We start from the raw sequence: 19,102 nt of genomic DNA, 5'->3' as shown, positions 1-19,102 counted from the left end.
GATTGCACAACGATCACTCTGCTGAAATATTTTCAGATCAATTGCTGGCAAGAAAGTAGGCCGACTATTTAAATATGAAAGACTGTCACTAAAGAAAAAAAAGCAAAAAAACGTCGATCTGAGGACTCAAAAAAAAAAAAAAAAAAAAAAAAAAAAAAAAAAAAAAAAAAAAAAAAAAAAAAAAAAAAAACGAAGATCCGAGGACCCGAGTTGCCAAGAAAGGAGAATAAAACCCATAGCTAGTTCTTCTGCAAAGAATTTTATATTTGAAATTTAGAAAACAAAGCTTAAAATTGAATTGATTTGATGCTTTCAGAAAGATTAATTTGTAGGTAAAATGTATCCAGTTTGGTTTATCTGCAGTATAATCCTGAAAATACACCAATGCTTACAAATAGAAATAAAACGATAAATAGAAACAATATATAGAAAACAGAATAAATACAAATAGTCCTGCCAATACATCAATTTCTTCTTTTGCATATGTAAAAAAAATATCCAAAAAATAGTGAATTCAGCATTAAGCATTGAACTTTTTCTTCCTTGCTACAAGGTTCTTCACCGGCTTTGAAAGCAGAAACTAAAAAAACAAAAACAAATAGTTAATATGTCGCACAAAAGTTGACATCTTCAATTGCGTAAAAAAGAAATAAATAGTTAATAAATTACTATAAATTAATTAACTGATTAATAGATAAATTAAGTAAAAATATAATTACTGTGTTGCACAAAAGTTGACATCGCGAATTACGTAAAAAATAAATAAATAGTCACTGTAAACTAATCAATAATTATTTAATAAATAAATTACTATTCATTAATTAACTGATTAATCAATAAATTAAGTAAATAAATAATCACTATGCTAAGCACCAATCACTGGGGTAATAGCTATGTATACAGATAGTCAAATGAGTAAAAATTTATTGGACGTGATAATGCCTTTTTGACCGGATGATTTCAGTGATAATATTCTAGTCGCATAAATACTACATTTCTACCATCGGTAATACTGTTATCAGTATACAGATCGATATATCGGTATGCTATCATCGACAAAGCGATAAATACTTTTACAGATTGTCGAAATCTTTTATCACCAGAAAAGCAAAAATCGTAAGCAAAAACTAATAAGAAATAGTTAACTACTGTTCAAGCTAGTGAATAAGGAGCGTAATTTTTTGAATTATACACATTGTATGGGAAAATCTGTGATCAAATTTTCATACGTTCTTCCTATTCTGCTAAAAAAATAAAAGAATCCAGTCCGATTTCCGGTGTTACAAAAGGCGACTTTTCCGTAAAGTGTGTTTAAAAAAGAAAAGAAGAAAGTACTAAACTTTAAAAATAAGTTCATGGAATTAATAAATAAGTTGAATCTTGGGAATATTTTATTGTCATCACAAGAAAGAGAGAGTACATCTATGAGAAGTCAGACAAGTTTCATTGCAACAGAGAAGTTGTCAGGACTACCTGGGAGGCAATGGCAGTATCCATATCAAGGAATGGATATGGCTCCATGACAGGTTAGAATTTTCTTCTAAATATTGTGGTCTTGGATAGCGTTTATATTAACAGATTATTCAGATAGACTTACGTCTATAGACTTACGACTTTAGTGAGGATAGCATCCTAAATCCAAATTTAACGTTTCTTTGCATCAGAAATGAGCTCCCCCCCCCCCACTAATGTGCGAATATAGACCCTGAATAGATATATATATATATATATATATATATATATATATATATATATATATATATATATATATATATATATATATATATATAGTTCATTTGCGACGGAGATGAACGTCATACTTGACGTTCGTGGTAAGTTTGATGTGTAGCGGTAAGCGGTAAGTTTACTTCTTAGCTATCTGAATAACCCGTTAATATAAACGCTATCCGTGGTCTTTTGCATTCAATTAACATTTTTTCTAGCTAGTATTATTCTGTTCATGGCCTGTCTTACCAGGGGTGACCTTTCCCTGAAACAAGTCATTTTCTTGAGACTGCTTGAAAGATCTAAAATTACCAATTGGCTTAGTATTCTAGTAACAGCGCCATCCCATCTCAGTTTGCCTTACAAAAGTTGCCACTAATTGTGCAAATCATATTTAAAAACATGATATAAATATACTCGGCTAGGTTATACAGGCTGGGTTTTTACCCAGAATTATAGATAAGGCAATAGGCACCTCCTATAGCCTAATTATTAAGCTACGCTAAACTATAAATTAATAGCTCAAATCTATATTTATCTTATATTAAATCTAAGATATATTTATTTTATATTAAATATAGATATCAAATCTATATTTATTAGCTATTTTATTTTCTGACCATTCTCTGTCTTAGTTTTACATAAATTATGGACCTAGGCCAAATAGATAAAAGATTCAAAATTTGTGATTAGTTTGGGCGGGGGAGAGGGTTCCCTGGATACCAGCTTTTTAGCCTTTACATTATCATGGCTGAGCACATCACTATTTTGTCTCCAATTTTCAAAATTTGGCAATCAATCGACTATGTCCTCCCTATTTGGAAAGGTTTGAGAAACTTAAAAAAAAGGTCAAAATCTGTTGAAATTATTTCTTATTGAATATCTTACTATAATGTTCTGAGAAGTGAGACACACAAAACAGGGAAAATTCCAAGTACATCAGAAACAAAAAAAAAAGGATGGTAAAAGATATAAGTTTATTTTTATTTAAAAAATGATATTTTATGTTTTGGTGCCAATTCTTCCTTTGAAAACAGCGCAGAAAACGTTTTTCACAGTCATCATAGAAATATGAAAATGTCAGAAATGATCTTGAGATTAAACGGAAAAGATATGTATATTTTTTTTTTAATTTACAAGGGGCTTACTACTATATTTTCTTTTGCTGTATCTTTCATGCCGCAAAGAAGATTTGTTATTATTATTTGCTGAAAACTCGTCTTCAAACAAAAAGAAAATGAAGGAGCATTGCAAATAAAACAACAAAAACAAACGCAAAAGATCAGTATGTAGCTATGACAATGTAACTAATATAGAAAGAGTTGAGTCCAAGCGTGTTTTGAAATGTTTGGTTTGTGTTTCATTGTCATTGGCCTTTGCAACACACCATAGTTTCATTTTTCTTTTCTTTTCATTTGAAAAACATTTCCGATTGTCAAAATATCTTAACCACAGTTGAATAATTTGAAACGTTATCACAAAATTTTCTTTTAGATCTTTAGATCAAACACAGAAGATCTGTCTTTTTTTCTTATCGACAGGAGAGTTATTTCTGCATTTTGTTTAGCTGTGTTGCCACAGGTTATTAATTACAGGATATTAATATTAATTAAATACAGGAATTAATTGTTATTAGTTACTATTCCCGTTTGTAACGGCAATAGCCGTTACAAACGGCTATTGTAACTTTTAGTTTCATTTTTGCTTTCTTTTTGCCTGAAAACATTTCCGATTATCTACTCAGAATATTTCAACTACAGTTGAATAATTTAAAAGTCTTTACTGCACATTATCACAAAATTGACGTTATATAATTATTTACCTGTAATCTAACGTTATTACAAAACAAAAACTAGTAAAAACGGGTAACTATTTACCTGTAATCTAATTAAATACCTGTAATACTGTAATCTGACGTTACTGCAAAATTTTCATTTTTCTATATACTTTTATCTTTTCATTTACTTCTTATATGTTAGACCCGGATTTTTAGCCTTTTTAGTCATCTCTAGCTTTTTTCTTATTTCCGCGTTTCTGTGAAAAGAAGCCCAAAAACAAGTATTTTACATTATGTAAGGTTTTTATAAAAAAAATTAGTTTCCTGTATAGTTGCCTGTAATTTTTTTCACATACTTTTTCTACTTTAATATTTTTTTTATTTGAAATATTTACTTCCTTTTTGTATGAAAACAAAACACAGAAAATGTTTTAATAATGTTGGAATATTGAGTACCAGCAACAAATTTAGTCATAGACACAGGCACGTTTGCCATAAGCACACGTCCATTTCTTTATATTATTTCTAATTCTCTACCATATGTTATTGTACCTATACCGATTGAAAACTCATGAGAATTTAAGCTGTCTAAATGATGTTTTTTAAGGCGTCCTGTATACCTACTGAGGATTCATTCCCCTTTTTAAATAGTTTTCAGATGACTCACCCAATTCCGCTGTTTTGATTCCTACAAAGATATTTTTAAGAAAAGCTGATAGGGAAATCAAATATTTTTTTTCTGTTTGAAAAATTAGCCCCCCCCCCTTCGTCTCCTCATAGCCCATATAGACATTTTTAGAAAATCCGTCATAATTACCAAAATTAGTATTTTGAAGCAATTTGATATTAAAAGACGTAAAAACCTAGTCTAATAATTATCAGCATCTTGATTAGCAGTACCAGACTTGGTCTTCAGCCTCCAAAACCTATTAATTTCGACTTTACTTTGTCATAGTGTTAGCATTACTCATCCATTTTTGCTGTTTTGACAAATTTATACTACCGCTCAGCCATTTTCTATTGTTGTAACGACATCCCCCCCCCCCCCTGCATGGGCATTAACAAGATCAGCTGTCATGGCAGTTAAAGTATTTTTTACTGTTTTGAAAGATAGGCTACTCGCGCATACCAACATTATTAAGAAAAACTTATATAAAAATTTAAATCAATGCCTCGATTACATCTAAATTTCAATTTTGTATTTAAATTTAAATCAATTATAAACGTAAAGACATATGAAAAACTATTTTAATAAAACTCAAAATCTGGACTTGGTAGTCAAAGTCCAAAATCTTGATTTGAGGTTTCAACCAATTTTCCATAGCCTTAATAAGAACATCATTTTTATTTTTTTGACCAAACCCTCCTTCCACTCCTAAAGAAGACACTTTCAAAAAAACTTATACAGCTGTCCAGCCTATTTGACTTTTTTGACAGTCCCTTTTTCTTCATAAGAAAGTTTTCAAGAGAAAAAGGTTATATTCTTCGACCGCTGTTACTGTTCTGAAGAACTTGCCTCCCCTCTTCCCTCATTAAGATATTTAAGAGAAAGATGATTTTTAAATCAAATTAGTAATCTGTGAATTCACTAGCACGCATAAAACCTACCTTAGCAATAGTGGGAATCTTGATTAGCGGTACCAAGCTTGGTCTACCATGGGCACACTGGAAGGGCAGCTTTTGGGCTGACAAAAGTCTAATCAACTGCAAACATGAGTCTCGCGACATCTTGCGACCAAATCGAACTGAGCCTGTAAAAGAAGTAGCTGAAGAAAAAACTATAAGAATCTACAAAAACAAAAGTTGAAGAAAAACAAACCTATTAAACATCGGTAAAGAAGTTGAGCAGAAATCAAACTGAACGTGAACAAAAAGAAGTTACCATTTTAGAGAGAAAAACGTTTATTATTGAACCGAAAAAAAAAAATAATAACAGCCACCCCGAGAAGTAAAAAACTTATCCGAGGGAGCGGCAAAAATGCATTAGAAAATAATACAGGACAAAGATTTTTTTTTGTATAAAACCAATAGTACGACCTAATCGGCAAAACAACCCTTACAACAAACAAATTCAACAATACTAATAAAATCATACCCCTAGAGGCCAGAACAAATTACTGAATTATTTATCTACATCCCCTCCCCAAAAAAATATATAATAAAACAAAATAACTAAAATCCATACATAGTAAAAAAAATTTCTTTTATTTCACTCTTGAAAAAAAATATCAATATTATTTTTTAAACTCTGATCAAGATTGTTCCAACTTCGAATACCCCTATAAAGCAGAGAAAACGTCGACCGGGTCTAAACAGTCAAAGGATATTAAATAACTAAGAAGATCGAGTATCATAATTTTGAATCATGGATATCAAAATAACTAAATTGTCAAAATATGAAAGATTTGTACCCTGATGTAGCCTAAAAATAAACAAAAGTGTACATAACTGTCATAGTGCAGAGACTGGTAGCATCCTTATTCACTCGTAGACGTTCCGCACATTTGACGGTAGTTCACGAGCAAAGAAAAAAATACATAACTATAAAAGATCAAGAGTTTATGTGTTTTATTTTGAGCAAATTTCAAATAATTCTCAAGCAATTGTTGTTTAAAGTTAGTAAACCATACGAAGAATAATGAAAGATGCTGAGTTTTAGATCGATGGTAATCAAATAGATGTCTAACAGCTTCTCAATTTGAGATTAGTAGGGCTCATGAAAAATGAGCCCTACTCATTGAACATACAATCATGAACATACATGATGTATGTTCAGCTTTGAATCTAGCAAAATAAACGAAACTCCTTGTTGATTTCCAAATCCAGAGCAGTGACAAGACCAGGCTGATTACAGCATTTTTGTATATAAATCAAAATCGTAGACGTTCATAAAGTTTGTTGGCAAGTTATATAGACACCTGGATTTAGATGACATTAAAACCAACAAAAAATAATTATACTCCTCAAGAAGGAACAGATAGGGATACGGGGATACAAATGTCATTGGCTTGAAACTTATTTGTCTGAAGGGTCTACCAATATTGACCGTAAGCTTTAAGGTCGTTTCTGTGCTGATTTTGGTGTCCCTCAAGCGTGTATCTTAGGACCTGTTTTATTCCTTATATTCATTGGCGTAATTTCGTCAAAATCCTGGGGGATGGGGCAAAGTTGGAGCCAATTTCCCAAACCAAGTGAAAATGACAGTAAAAACTGAAAAATGAACCATATAGTACAGTAAAGTACTATATAGTACTATGAAAGTACTATATAGTACTATGAAAGTACTATAAGGATACTTTATAGTGCTATAAAGGTACTATATACTAGAGGAAACTGATCCCTTTCTTTTGATGTTTAAATTATGCACTTATCTTAGTTTTAAAAGAATTTTGGAAAAAACTAAATTTCAGCTGGGAAGGGGGAAAACCAAGGTCTGTGAGGGGCAGTTACCCCCTTGTCCCATAGCAAATTACACCCCTGCTTATTCTCATCAACGACCTATTCACTACTGTATCCGAACAAACTAAACAAAATTGCTGTAATAGTGATATTAGTGCCCAAAAATATACCAGTGGTTTTACTCCATAAGGGTGCTTCTAGAGATGATCCTTCAAATTACCGACCAATTTCTTTTTTATCAACCTTTAGTAAAATTTTTGAAACATGTATGCTCTCTAGACTTTTGTTGTTTCTTGATAAAAAAAAACATTTCCATTACAATGAGTTTGGTTTTCGCTCTAAACACTCAACAGAACATGCTTCCATGACCTTGCTGAAGTTCATTCACAAGACACTTGATGAGGGTAGAACTCCAGCTGCAATATTCATTGGCGTCAGAAAAGTGTTTGACAGCATATCACATACTATCTTACTCTCCAAAATGGAGCACATAGGGATAGAAGGAAAAAAGTTATCACTGGTTTGAAACTTATTTATCTGAAAGGTCTATCAGTATTGATCCTAAGCTTCAAGATCAATACCATGATGATTTTGGTGTCCCTCAAGGGTCTATCCTAGGACCTGTTTTATTCCTTATATTAAATAAATAAATAAATAATTTATTCATTACGCCTCTCAATACAAAATTTCCACATAACTGACACCTTTTTAAAAGAAAAATGTTATGGCAGGGCGATGAGCGAATCGACCGCAGCACGATTGCCATTTAAAGTCGTTATACGTTAAACGTCTCGAGATATAGTATGTTTATGTTTAGGCTATTGGAGAAGGCTTCCAGTGATTTCATCTTTTCGACTGGGAATGGTAATTTGTTCCAGATCCTGATGACTCGGGGTATGAACGAATGATGGTAAGAATTAGATCTTGCAATCTTCATCATCTCAGGCTCCAATTGCAGACTGTGCCATCTTGTGTTGCTTTGGGGAGTTATTTGAACAAGCTTCCCAAAATTCTCATGAAATATCTTGAAGAGGGTTTTTAAGTAAATGTTACTTAATTCATCAATTATTCATCAATGATCTTTTTATTGCTGCATCTGAACAAACTAAACGAAGTTAATGAAGCATTTGTGATCACAATTTGGTTCCATCCAGTGAGGCGGCTCGAGAGCCAGTGCTATTCGCAGTTGCAGAAGATAGTGCCCTTGGGTGTTGAGAAATTAAGGAATTTCCCTTATCATGAAAATGTGTTCTGTCCTAGAACCTTTGCTTGGTTCGATACTAATCCCTAGCCCTAAATCCATCTAAATCTAGTCTACTTATTTTTTCCAGATCAGATACTTCTTGTCCTTCGGTTCAAACTATTTCTACCACTCATGGTGATACAACTCGTCCCCCTGATAGACATGTTCAATTCCTGGGCACTTCATTGGAAGAAAATCTTTCTTTTAGAGATCAATGTGCTCTTGACAGACTTAAGCTCTCCATAAAGCTAAGAGTTCTTCGGAAGCTTCTTCATTGTTTCCCTGGTGCAATAATAAAAGTCGTATTTCACTCCCTCATTCAACCTTATACGAATCAATGGCTACCAACATTCTCTTCTTTTATCCTCCCAGTTTCCACAATGTGTAATATTCTAAATTAGTATTTGAGGTCCCCCATTTATAAATTTATTCTTCAATGAAGTATAATACCCTCCAGTGTCGAGCTATCCACAAGTTTTTGCACGCTGTATAACAATGTACCAAAATTTTGATATTATAATTCTCAAAATTTTTATTCACTTTGCTTTAAGTACCTATGTTTTCTCTTTTCTTTTTTTTCTCTCTCTTCTTCCTTTTCAATTTTTTGTTGTTATGGTCCTCAACAAGTTCACTTCCAGGATCTTTATTATTACTAGCGTTATCTTTTTTTTTTTGAATAAATTGAATTGAAGTTGACAAGCCAGCTCAACGTAAATTTATTGGATGGTCAATCCACATACATCTTTCTTTCCTCTTGCTTCATTTTTAAGTAATTTCAAGGGCTCCTCCCTAACTTCTTCAAACAATTATATCTTTTAAACTCTGAGCTATGAAATGAATCTTGTGTTTCTTTTCCTCTCAGAAATGACATGGATATTTTCATTCACAAAAGGAAAATATAAGATCAGATTTCAATCCAGTTTTATGTTGTGCCTTCATATGGAATTCCCTACCACTTAAAATTCGGCTAGGTCATTCTTATGGAAAATTAAAAAAATTGCTAACTGACCACCTCTTATACCTAGACGGTTATTTCTCTCCCCCACTTCTTTTTTCCTCTTTATCCTTCCTTTTCAACTTATTTAATTTATTTATTTTGATTGGCATTGTAGTTTTTGTTGTTGGTGTTTTTTTTTTTCTTTTTGTCCCTCTGTTTGATTTTAGTGTTATCATTGAATGTCATGTTTAGCCTCCCACTCTCACAGGCCAAAGAGCCTTTGTGGGGGCCAAAGAGCCCATCTTTTTCAAACAATTATACCTTTTAAATTCTGAAAAAAGAAAGGAATCTTGTGTTTCTTTTTGTCTCAGAAATGACATGGATATTTTCATTCATAGAACTAAAACCACAAGATCAGATTCTAATCCAGTTTTACGTGGCACCTCATGCTTATTAAAATTTGGCAATGTCATTCTTATGGACATTTTAAAAAAGAGCTAACTGACCGCTTCCTATGCCTAGAGAGTTATTTCACTCCTCCCCTTCTCTTTTCCCCCTCTATCTTTCCTTTTCTATTTGTTTAACCACTTATTTTGATTTATATTGTATTTTTTGTTCCTGTTGTTACATTTTTTCTTTCGTTTTCCTCTTCTTGCCCTCCTAATTGATTTAAGTACTATTATTTAAAGTAATGTTTAATCTCCCACTCTCAAAGGCTTAAGAGCCTTTGTAGGGATCTACAGCTTTGTTGGTGGGCCCTTGTGTTGGGTTGTTGCCTCTGATTTCTTTTATTATTGTTTTTAATATTTGGTAAATGACGACTTATACTTACTTACGACACGACTGCTTGTCCATGGATTATTCTTTATGGTTTATTGTGTATGGCTATGCTGTTTGACCTATGCGATTATATGGATGAGTAGGGTTAAGGCCTCATTCAAGTACTGATCTATACTAATCACTAATGTAGGAAAACAGTCTTCCTTTTCTCCTTCTGTTTTTTTGTTTTGTTTTACGTGTTTGTGCTGTTGCATTGGCAATTTCTTTTTTCATTATATATATATATATATATAATATATATATTTATATATATATATATATATATATATATATATATACATATATATATATATATATATATATATATATATATATATATATATGCAACTGAAATTGAGCTAGCTGCAAAAAAGAAAGACATGGGCAGCCTTTTCAAGCATCTCCGAGATCTCACTGAAAATAAAACTCCCACCTTGGGTCCTGTCCTGTCCAGGGATGGTGCACTTCTTTCTGACGAGGGTTCTTGTCTTGAGCGGTGGAAGAACCACTTCTGTTCGTTCCTCAACAATACTGGTCCGTCTGCGCCTCCTAATGATAGTCCCAGCCAACCTTGCAGTCAAAGACCTGGAACAGATGTTCCTCCAGATGAGCCTTTTAGCCCCTCAGAAATTGGGCATGCAGTAAAAAGACTCAAGAATAATAAAGCTGCTGGTATCTGTGGCTTAAACTCAGAGCTGCTAAAATATGGAGGTCCTGCAATGCTCCTATTTCTACACACCCTGTTCTCTACAATCTGGCAAACAGAGATAATTCTCGAGGATTGGCGGAAGGGTGTCATCATCCCCTTATGGAAGAGAAAAGGCTCAAGAAGCGACTGCTCCAACTACCGGGGAATAACCCTACTGTCAGTCCCTGGCAAACTGTTTTCAATGGTCCTGCTGGATCGATGCCAGAGCATCATTCGAAAAATCCGGCGACCGGAGCAAGCTGGTTTTATGTCGAAACGTTCAACCATCGAGCAGATTTTCACGATTCGACAAATAGTAGAGAAGACCACAGAGCTCCAACAGAAAGTATTTATTGCCTTCGTTGACTTCCGTGCTGCATTTGACTTAGTCGATCGAAAAGCTACTTGGCGGATTCTAGAGTTGACTGGCCTACCCGAGAAATATTGCAGACTTCTCAAGGCGCTGCACCATGGGACGGAGAGCTGTGTACAAGTAAATGGTCGGCGCAGCCCGTTCTTTCAAATCACGACAGGGGTGCGCCAAGGATGTGCAGTGGCCCCAGAGCTCTTCAATGTCATCATAGATTACGTTATGACAAAAACCACTTCATGTCTCAGCTTTGGGCTCAAATTCGGAGATAATACCATCAAAGATGTTGATTTTGCCGATGACTCGGCCATTCTGGCGGACTCCATGGAGCAGCTGCTGGAAGCGCTCCGAATTCTGCGAGAAGAGGCTGCCAAAGTAGGACTGCATATAAACTGGAATAAAACTAAAATTTTGGCCATAGACCCGTCTTCTCCTGCTGTTAACTCTCCAGTTAGCCTGGACAGCACCACTAGCATCAAGGTTGTCAAAGATTTCACCTACCTGGGCTCCGTAATTTCTTCAAATGGCTCACTTCTCCCCGAGCTGCAGGCGAGATTATCTAAAGCGTCTTCTGTCATGGGTAGACTGAATCGTCACCTCTGGCGGAAACCAAACATCAGTCGCAAAACGAAACTGCGGATCTTCAACGCTCTAGTCGGCTCTGTGATGCTTTACGGAGCTGAGACATGGCAAGCATCAGCTGCAACCCTCAAGAAAATAGATGTATTTCATGCAAAGAGCCTGAGGAGGATTGAGGGCCTACGATGGTCCAACTTCGTCAGCAATGAAAAGCTTCTGCAGCTCACAGAGCAGTCTTGGTTTTCGACTCAAGCAGCCGAGCGAACCTTACGATGGTTCGGGCATCTGCTTCGAATGCCACCACATCTACCCGCAAAGATGATCTATGACTTCGACCCTATCAAAGTTGGTTGGAAGCGACCTCGCGGTCGACCGAAGAAACGTTGGTCCAACAGCCTGTCCGAGTTCTTGACGATGGCAAACATCAGACAGGGCGAAGAGCAAATACTCGCCGTGGACCGAAGTGGGTGGAGGAGGCAGACGTCACTCTCTACGCCGAGCAGTGCTCGGCAGGAGACTTAAGTCAGGTAAGTAAGTCAAGCAGCACCAAGCCGCCTGAGGCCAACAAAGCTACGCACACTCCTCCTCCAACCTAATCTATTCAAGGCCTCGCTCTTTACACCCTCCCAGGAAGTTCCCATTTTCTTTAAATCTTTATTTATGACATCCTCCCAACCCAGACGAGGACGACCTGCTTTCCGTGTAGCCCCAGACGGTTGGCCAAAAAGGACAATCTTTGGCAATCTGTCATCCTTCATCCGCAAAACGTGGCTTAGCCATCTCAACTTTCTTTCATTATAGCCGTAGAAAGCAGGATTGAACCATATTTTTCGTAAAACCTACTGTTTGAAATACGGTCACTCAGCCGGGTACCCAGAACAATCCGTAGGCAATTTCTCTAGAAAACATCTAGTAAATTTTCGTCTACTTTACGGAGCGCCCATGCTTCAGAGCCATATTTGACCCCTGTCATCACTGTAGATTCTAATATTCTAATTTTGGTTTGCAGACTTATCTTCCTATTCTTCCAAACTTTTTTCAACTGTGAAAAAACACCCTGAGCCTTAGCTATTCTACTTTTAACATATATATATATATATATATATATATATATATATATATATATATATATATATATATATATATATATATATATATATATATATATATATATATATATAGATAGATATTAAATAAAATACTGATAAAAGAACATTTGAAGCAATAATATAATAATAAAATTATGCAATATAATGGATAATACAATATAATAATAATCACTATCACTAAACAAATGAGATCCAAAACAAAGAAATTAAAACAAAATGAGTGAGGCCAACCCTAACCATTTTGAAGGTCCAAGCGTCATTTGCACTTTACTGAAAACAATATATTTTATTTCTTTTTCATTTATAACGTTAGTAAATCTGAAATGGCTGAGTCTTCGAAGCATGAATATCGTTATATATTAAAGAGTTAGTTATTTTTAATAGCTCTTCTCAGTAGTCCCGGTTCCTGGCCGAATGGGTTGGTGTGCTGGATTCGGGATCCCTTGTCTGAGAGGACGCGGGTTCGAATCCCGGTGTACCCAATTCTTCAGTTTGGGACGGGGGTCAGTGGCGTGACTCTGTAAGCTTAGCCAGAGTCGACCCAGCTCTAAATGGGTACCTGGAGAAATCTGGGGAAGGTAAACAGGAAGGGTGTGCGAAAGCACAGGATGGCTGGCCCCCAACCCCCCATTGCACTTCCTGGCTGAAGGGCCAAGAAACGGAGATCAGCACCGGCGGTACGGACTGTAAAGTCTAATGCCGTATCCTTTACCTTTTTTTTTTACCCGGTTAATATTACGATTCTCTTTCTTTATTTATTGATGTTAAGAAAAATAAATAACACTGCTGATTTATTAATAAAAATAAATTATTTTTAATTAAATTATTAAAAATAAATCATACTGCTGATTATACTGCTGATTCACACTGCTCACACAAAACAGCAGCAAATGACATTCTGGGTTTTAGAAGGCACAGGGGATTTCAGCCCTAATCCTGGTTCCTCTATCCTTAATCCTGTACAAAGTGACATCTAAATTAGGTCAGAGGGCAGATAAAAAGCACCAACTCACCGTGACAAGCCATTGAAGCAAGTGCCGACACAACTGTAGATGGAATAAATTCAGATCTTAATGGTGTATCTAAAACTTCATCTATTGTGTCAGATACAAGCTGCTGCAACTGATCTCTAGTCTGAAAAGTAAAAAAAAAAACCTAAAAAGAAGCAAAAGCTAAAAAAGAAAAAACTAAAATAAATGAAAAAACTAAAAAAAAAACTAAAAAAAGAAAAAAACTAAAAAAGAAAAAACTAAAATAAATGAAAAAACTAAAAAAAGAAAAAAAAAAAATAAAAAAAGGAAAAAACTAAAAATAGTGAACTAAAAACTAAAAATATTTTTTTGCCATAGGGCTAAAAAAAAATTGTAGCACGGATTTCAACATTATACAGTAAAATAACGCCAAATGAAAAGAAAAAGTACACAAAATATCTTTAAAATTCCAGGTTTTAGATTAGACTAATAGTTAAGATAAACGTCTCAAAATCAAGAGTAAAAAAATCCTTAAAGTAAAAATCGAGGATATGGAAAGAACAAGAAAGATAAAAGGGGGAAGGCTATAGCCAGGCATATTGATCTAAAAACCCGAATTCTGTGGGAAAGATTTAAAATCCTGTAAATCAAGTAGCTTCTTCAAGCTTCTTAGGCGCATAACAAGCCTTTTACTCTAAACATACTTTACATGGATTCCTGAAAATACATCCTCAGGGGAGAACGCCCCGTGATGAAGATCCATGTTTAAGTATGGAAGTCTGGCTAGACTAATATTAACACCGCTTAAAGACTTCCATTAGTGCGTTGAAAGCCTAGAAACTAGTGGATTGGAGTGATATGTCAATCGTATATCCTCTAACTGGTTTTCCACTTTCTTTACAAAATAGAAGTAAGAATAATTATTGGGAAACAAGGCATCCTGAATAATATTTCTATTTAATAATCATTTCTAGGTAGAAATATTTTTAATTCTTAGAGATGATTTTTTCATCTCCAATATATATATAGAAATGGTTTTCTATAAATAAATAGTTCAGTATCTTCTTAGACAAACATTTATAGTAAATTCAATGGAAATGTGCATCCGCATTACTATATACTTTTTTTCTACGATAAAAACCCGTCTAGCTGACTCCCATATTGTTAAAAATCAGAATCAGACCCCCGCGCCATAATGTATAAGTGAAAAATATTCCCGATAAGTGAACATAGAAAAATCCGTGATATATTTAGAGCATATTTTAGTTGTATAAGTGACTCTAGATACAATGCAAAATAAACATTCAATAAGTGAAAGACCGATAGAAAACTGAAAAAAATCCAGAGCTGGTTTTAGTTTGCTAGAGTTTGCAAAAAATGCCAATATATATTGTTTTCGCGAACTGGATCGGTTATTTCAGATGGATTCTCTTTTTTGTTGAATGGTCTTGAATTAAAAAGGGTTGATCAGTTTAAATACCTTGGTGTTATTTTAGATGAAAATTTGTCGTTTCATAAACATGTGAAGACAGTATCGTTAAAAATTTCCCGAAAAATTGGTATTCTATCACGTCTTCGTTATTTTTTTCCTAAAAATATTCTAAAAGCAATTTACTATTCTTTTATCCACCCATATTTTCTTTATTGTATTTCTGTTTGGGCTTCTATTTTTTCATCTGTATTTAAATCTGTCCAAATACTCCAGAATAAAGCAATGAGAATCCTTTTTAATATTGAGCATGGATCTTCAGTTAGACACTTATATGGGAATTCAGGAATACACTGTTTGAATTAACTTCATACAATTTCTAATTATAATATTTGTCATGATTATTTGTACAATACTTTACCTTCAAATTTCTCTGGTATTTTTTCAACTAATTCCCAATTTCATAATTATCCAACCACTCATCGTTCAGATTTTTCGTGTGACTTTCGTCCTACGTCAAGAGCGAGTTTCAGCATCCATCATACTGGGTCAAAAATTTGGAACTCAATTCCAATATCAGTACGAGATTGTAGCAATAAGCGAGAGTTTTTAAAATTACTTTAAAAAAATTTAACGACGCAGTGATGAAAATAATTTTTTTCAGAAATAATGAACTTATTATTTACTGAAAATTGTAAAACATAATCGCAAAGTTGAAATTTGTCAAAATTATTGAGCGCGGGGATTAAAGGTATGGCGGATTTATATGTAAGTTATAAGTTATATATGTAAGTTATATATATATATATATATTTATGATGATGTTGTAGGCTTGTATTCACTTTGGCTTGACCTATTTTTATTTTGTCAGTGCTAACGTAAAATTGACAGTACTGTCAGTATGCCACCAGGCATTTGCACTGGTTTGTCATATTTATTTATATAACTGTTGCACATTAATAATTATCTATCTATCTATCTAATAGGGGAATGACCGAGGGGGCACTTGTCTGGGCAAGATTTGAACAAAAAATCTATCAGTTATGATATTTTACCATTTTTTTAATTTTATTTTTACTAAAATACAGTAGAGGATGCAGTTAATAAATAAAAATAATCAATAAATTATTAATTAATTACTAAAATAAACATAAATTAAAAAGAAAAAAGTAATTAAATAATGATAGCCAGAATAACCAATAATAATTAAAAAATCAAAATAAAAAATTGAAAACAGCTAAAAATAAATCATTAATTAATTAACAAATTGAAAATAATTCAGTAAGTAAATGAAATTTATGCTAAAATTTGGCCTGAAAATTTTGTGGGGATGGGGAAACAGGGGATGGGGACACTAATCAATATTTTGCGCCGGACAAAAGAGAGGCCAGAACTGCCACTGGGAAAAGCCTACTTGATATAATGACCGACACAGAAAAATTACCGGAAAAACTAATATCCTTACAGACAGAAAAATCACCGAAAAGTCCACTCGACATCCTGACAGACGGATGAAATTACTCAATAAGGGATCTAATACTAGTCCGAGACATATAGAATTACTGAAAAAATCCCTGATATACTGACACTAAGATAAACTTACTGAGACAAAATGCCTGATAATTCTTCCTGAGTAGAAAACATAGCGGGACTGATGCTATTTCAAGGCCAGTTGTAATATTCTTAAACGTTACACCGCATTTCTGCAAGAGGTCAACTTTGGTACCTTCACTTTCCTTTTTTACTGAATTTATTACTGAATATTATTACTAATACTATTATTATTATTATTATCACTATTACTGAATAATACTACTAATACTATTATTATTACTGAATAAGGGACATAGTACTAGTCAGAGACACAAAAAAGAATTCCCCTATGTACTGACACTCAGACAAACTTACTGATATAAAATACCTGATGCTTCTTCCTGAGTAGAAAACATAGGGGGACTGATGTTACTTCAAGGCCAATTGCAATATCTTTAAGCGTTACACCGCATTTCTGCAAGAGGTCAACTTTGGTACCTGCACTTTTCTTTTTTTCTTCACAGAAAGGTAGGATTAACGGCTGATTCAACGGACAATGCATAACGGTTCCATTTGGCTGAATATGCTCTAAACGACAAGACTATAATTAGTATAAATCTATAAGGTGAGATATAAACCCCTAGGGGGCGTAAGGGCAAGAAAGCCACTAGGAAAACTCCAGTTTGTTTTATGTCAGTACATACATCAGCGGGTTTTTAACCTGTAAACTTAAAATCAAGCTTGAAAAAGAAGAAATACTATTGTTCATTTGTTAAGATATAGGAAAACAGTCTAAGATGGCAGTGCATGATACAATTTAGTTGATGGAAATTACAATTGAAATAAACAAGAATAAGATGGGAAAATATGGTGGTCAGCACAATATTTCTTTTAAAACGAAAGGACACCTTCTTAGACTTGTTTGTTTTTCCGAAACAAACGGTTGTTTGCGCTGTTTTTCCGAAGAAAAAGAAGAAGAAACTATATAATATCTCTGTAAAAAAAATTTCTGGCAGCTATTGATTTTCAGGGACCGGGTGTCCAGTTCAGCAATATTTCAACAAATCATCAGTCATGTTTGAATTTAGATTTCAACCAAATCCACTGAGAACAGATAATAAAGACTTACTATTCTGTTCTCTATATATGTTCTGTCTTCCAATGGTTAGGGTAGAGGGGAGAACTGTCTTTTAATGGTTGAGACGGGGAACGATTATACACCCTCTTTCCTTTTACAGCATTAATTCAATTGTCTAGTTCTATTGCTTCCTTTGAAATATGAAAAAATTCGTCTAAGAAGCAGTGGTATTAATTGATGAAAGTGTAACCGGGGATGGGATGTCAAAAATCTATTATAAAAATCTAGAAGGGGGTGTGGGATAACTTTTCCAGTTTTTCTATGACCCTTCCCCAAAAATATTTTCAACAATAAGCACTTAATAAAAGTTGTTGGTAAGGGATATAGTACCCCTACTCCTCACTTAATTGCTCCTCCCTCCTTAGCGCTCCTCCCTTAATTGACACCATTGATTGGAAGCTTACCCCGTGAAGTGGGTCAGATGGAAGACCTCATTAAAATATCCATTTTCCGAAATTGAGTTGCAGCTAAATATATGCTTTTTGCACTTACAAGACATTGACATGTTCTTCTATAATAATATGGTCACGACAATAATTGGAATGATAATAGATTTTTAAGAAGCCATAAATAGGGCAAGAAGGGGTACATGATTACTCATAGTTATGGATTTTCAGGAACCATTTCAGTTAAGCAATACTTCATTTGGTGCTTTGCTGTGTAATTTAAACTTTCAGCTAAAAGTTGAACCACACAACAAAATCACTAACCGTCCAGAAATAATGATAAAAAAATAAAATAAAATGTAAAAACAAAACGTAAATAAAAAAAAATCATAAGAAAAATTTGAGCCAGCATACAAAATGACGGATGTCCACATAACTGAACCTTGTTCAGATGAACCGACGTAACTGACCCCTCGTGCATCTTACCTCAGGGAAGCCGAAGCCCTGTGCAATTGAACCCTCGTGTATCAGAACTTTAGTGCAACATATCCTTGTGCAACTGAACCCCCATGCAACTCAAGCCCATTTAACTGGACCCTTATGCAACTAAGTCCTATGTCAGCTGAATCACCGTTTAACTGAGCCCCCCAGCAGATTAACTCAAGCGCAAAACACCCTCATTTAGCTGAACCCTAATGCAACTAAACCCCAATTAACTGAGCTTTTGTTTAATTGAACCCTGCCCGAAGTCAACTCTCGTCATTCCACACAAGATCAACCAGGATATGTCACCCGCCTTCATGGGGCGAGGAAAATGGGGCGAGGATTTCAGGAGCCTCAGATAGCTACCCACATCAGTATCCCAACAATGTTCCAGCGACCCGTTAGTGATGAAAAAATAAAGGAATAGAGGACACATCAGGGTATCAAGAATTTTTTTGCCATTCGCAATTCCCAGAATTTGCTTCGTAATCAGTTTTAGTATTGAAATGAAAATTA

General features: G+C 34.3%; 2 protein-coding genes across 2 annotated transcripts in view; both read right to left on the bottom strand.

The window, feature by feature from the left end:
- Window positions 1–19,102, bottom strand: part of LOC136041046 (ubiquitin-like modifier-activating enzyme ATG7) — a 567,744-nt gene that overhangs the window by 87,178 nt on the left and 461,464 nt on the right. The gene's annotated exons all lie outside the window — the stretch shown is intronic.
- Window positions 402–17,188, bottom strand: LOC136041044 (DNA mismatch repair protein Mlh3-like). Its single transcript, XM_065725577.1, has 4 exons — window positions 16,968–17,188; window positions 13,660–13,780; window positions 5,111–5,253; window positions 402–580 (listed from the first exon to the last, which is right to left on the bottom strand). The coding sequence occupies exons 1-4, from the start codon at window positions 17,139–17,141 to the stop codon at window positions 521–523; spliced, it is 498 nt and encodes a 165-aa protein (XP_065581649.1). The 5' UTR covers window positions 17,142–17,188; the 3' UTR covers window positions 402–520.

Source organism: Artemia franciscana, chromosome 21 (assembly GCF_032884065.1).
Source record: "Artemia franciscana chromosome 21, ASM3288406v1, whole genome shotgun sequence".
NCBI classification, from domain to species: Eukaryota; Metazoa; Arthropoda; class Branchiopoda; order Anostraca; family Artemiidae; genus Artemia; species Artemia franciscana.
Note: the sequence above shows the minus strand (reverse complement) of the source record. Positions and strands in the feature narration are given on the sequence as shown.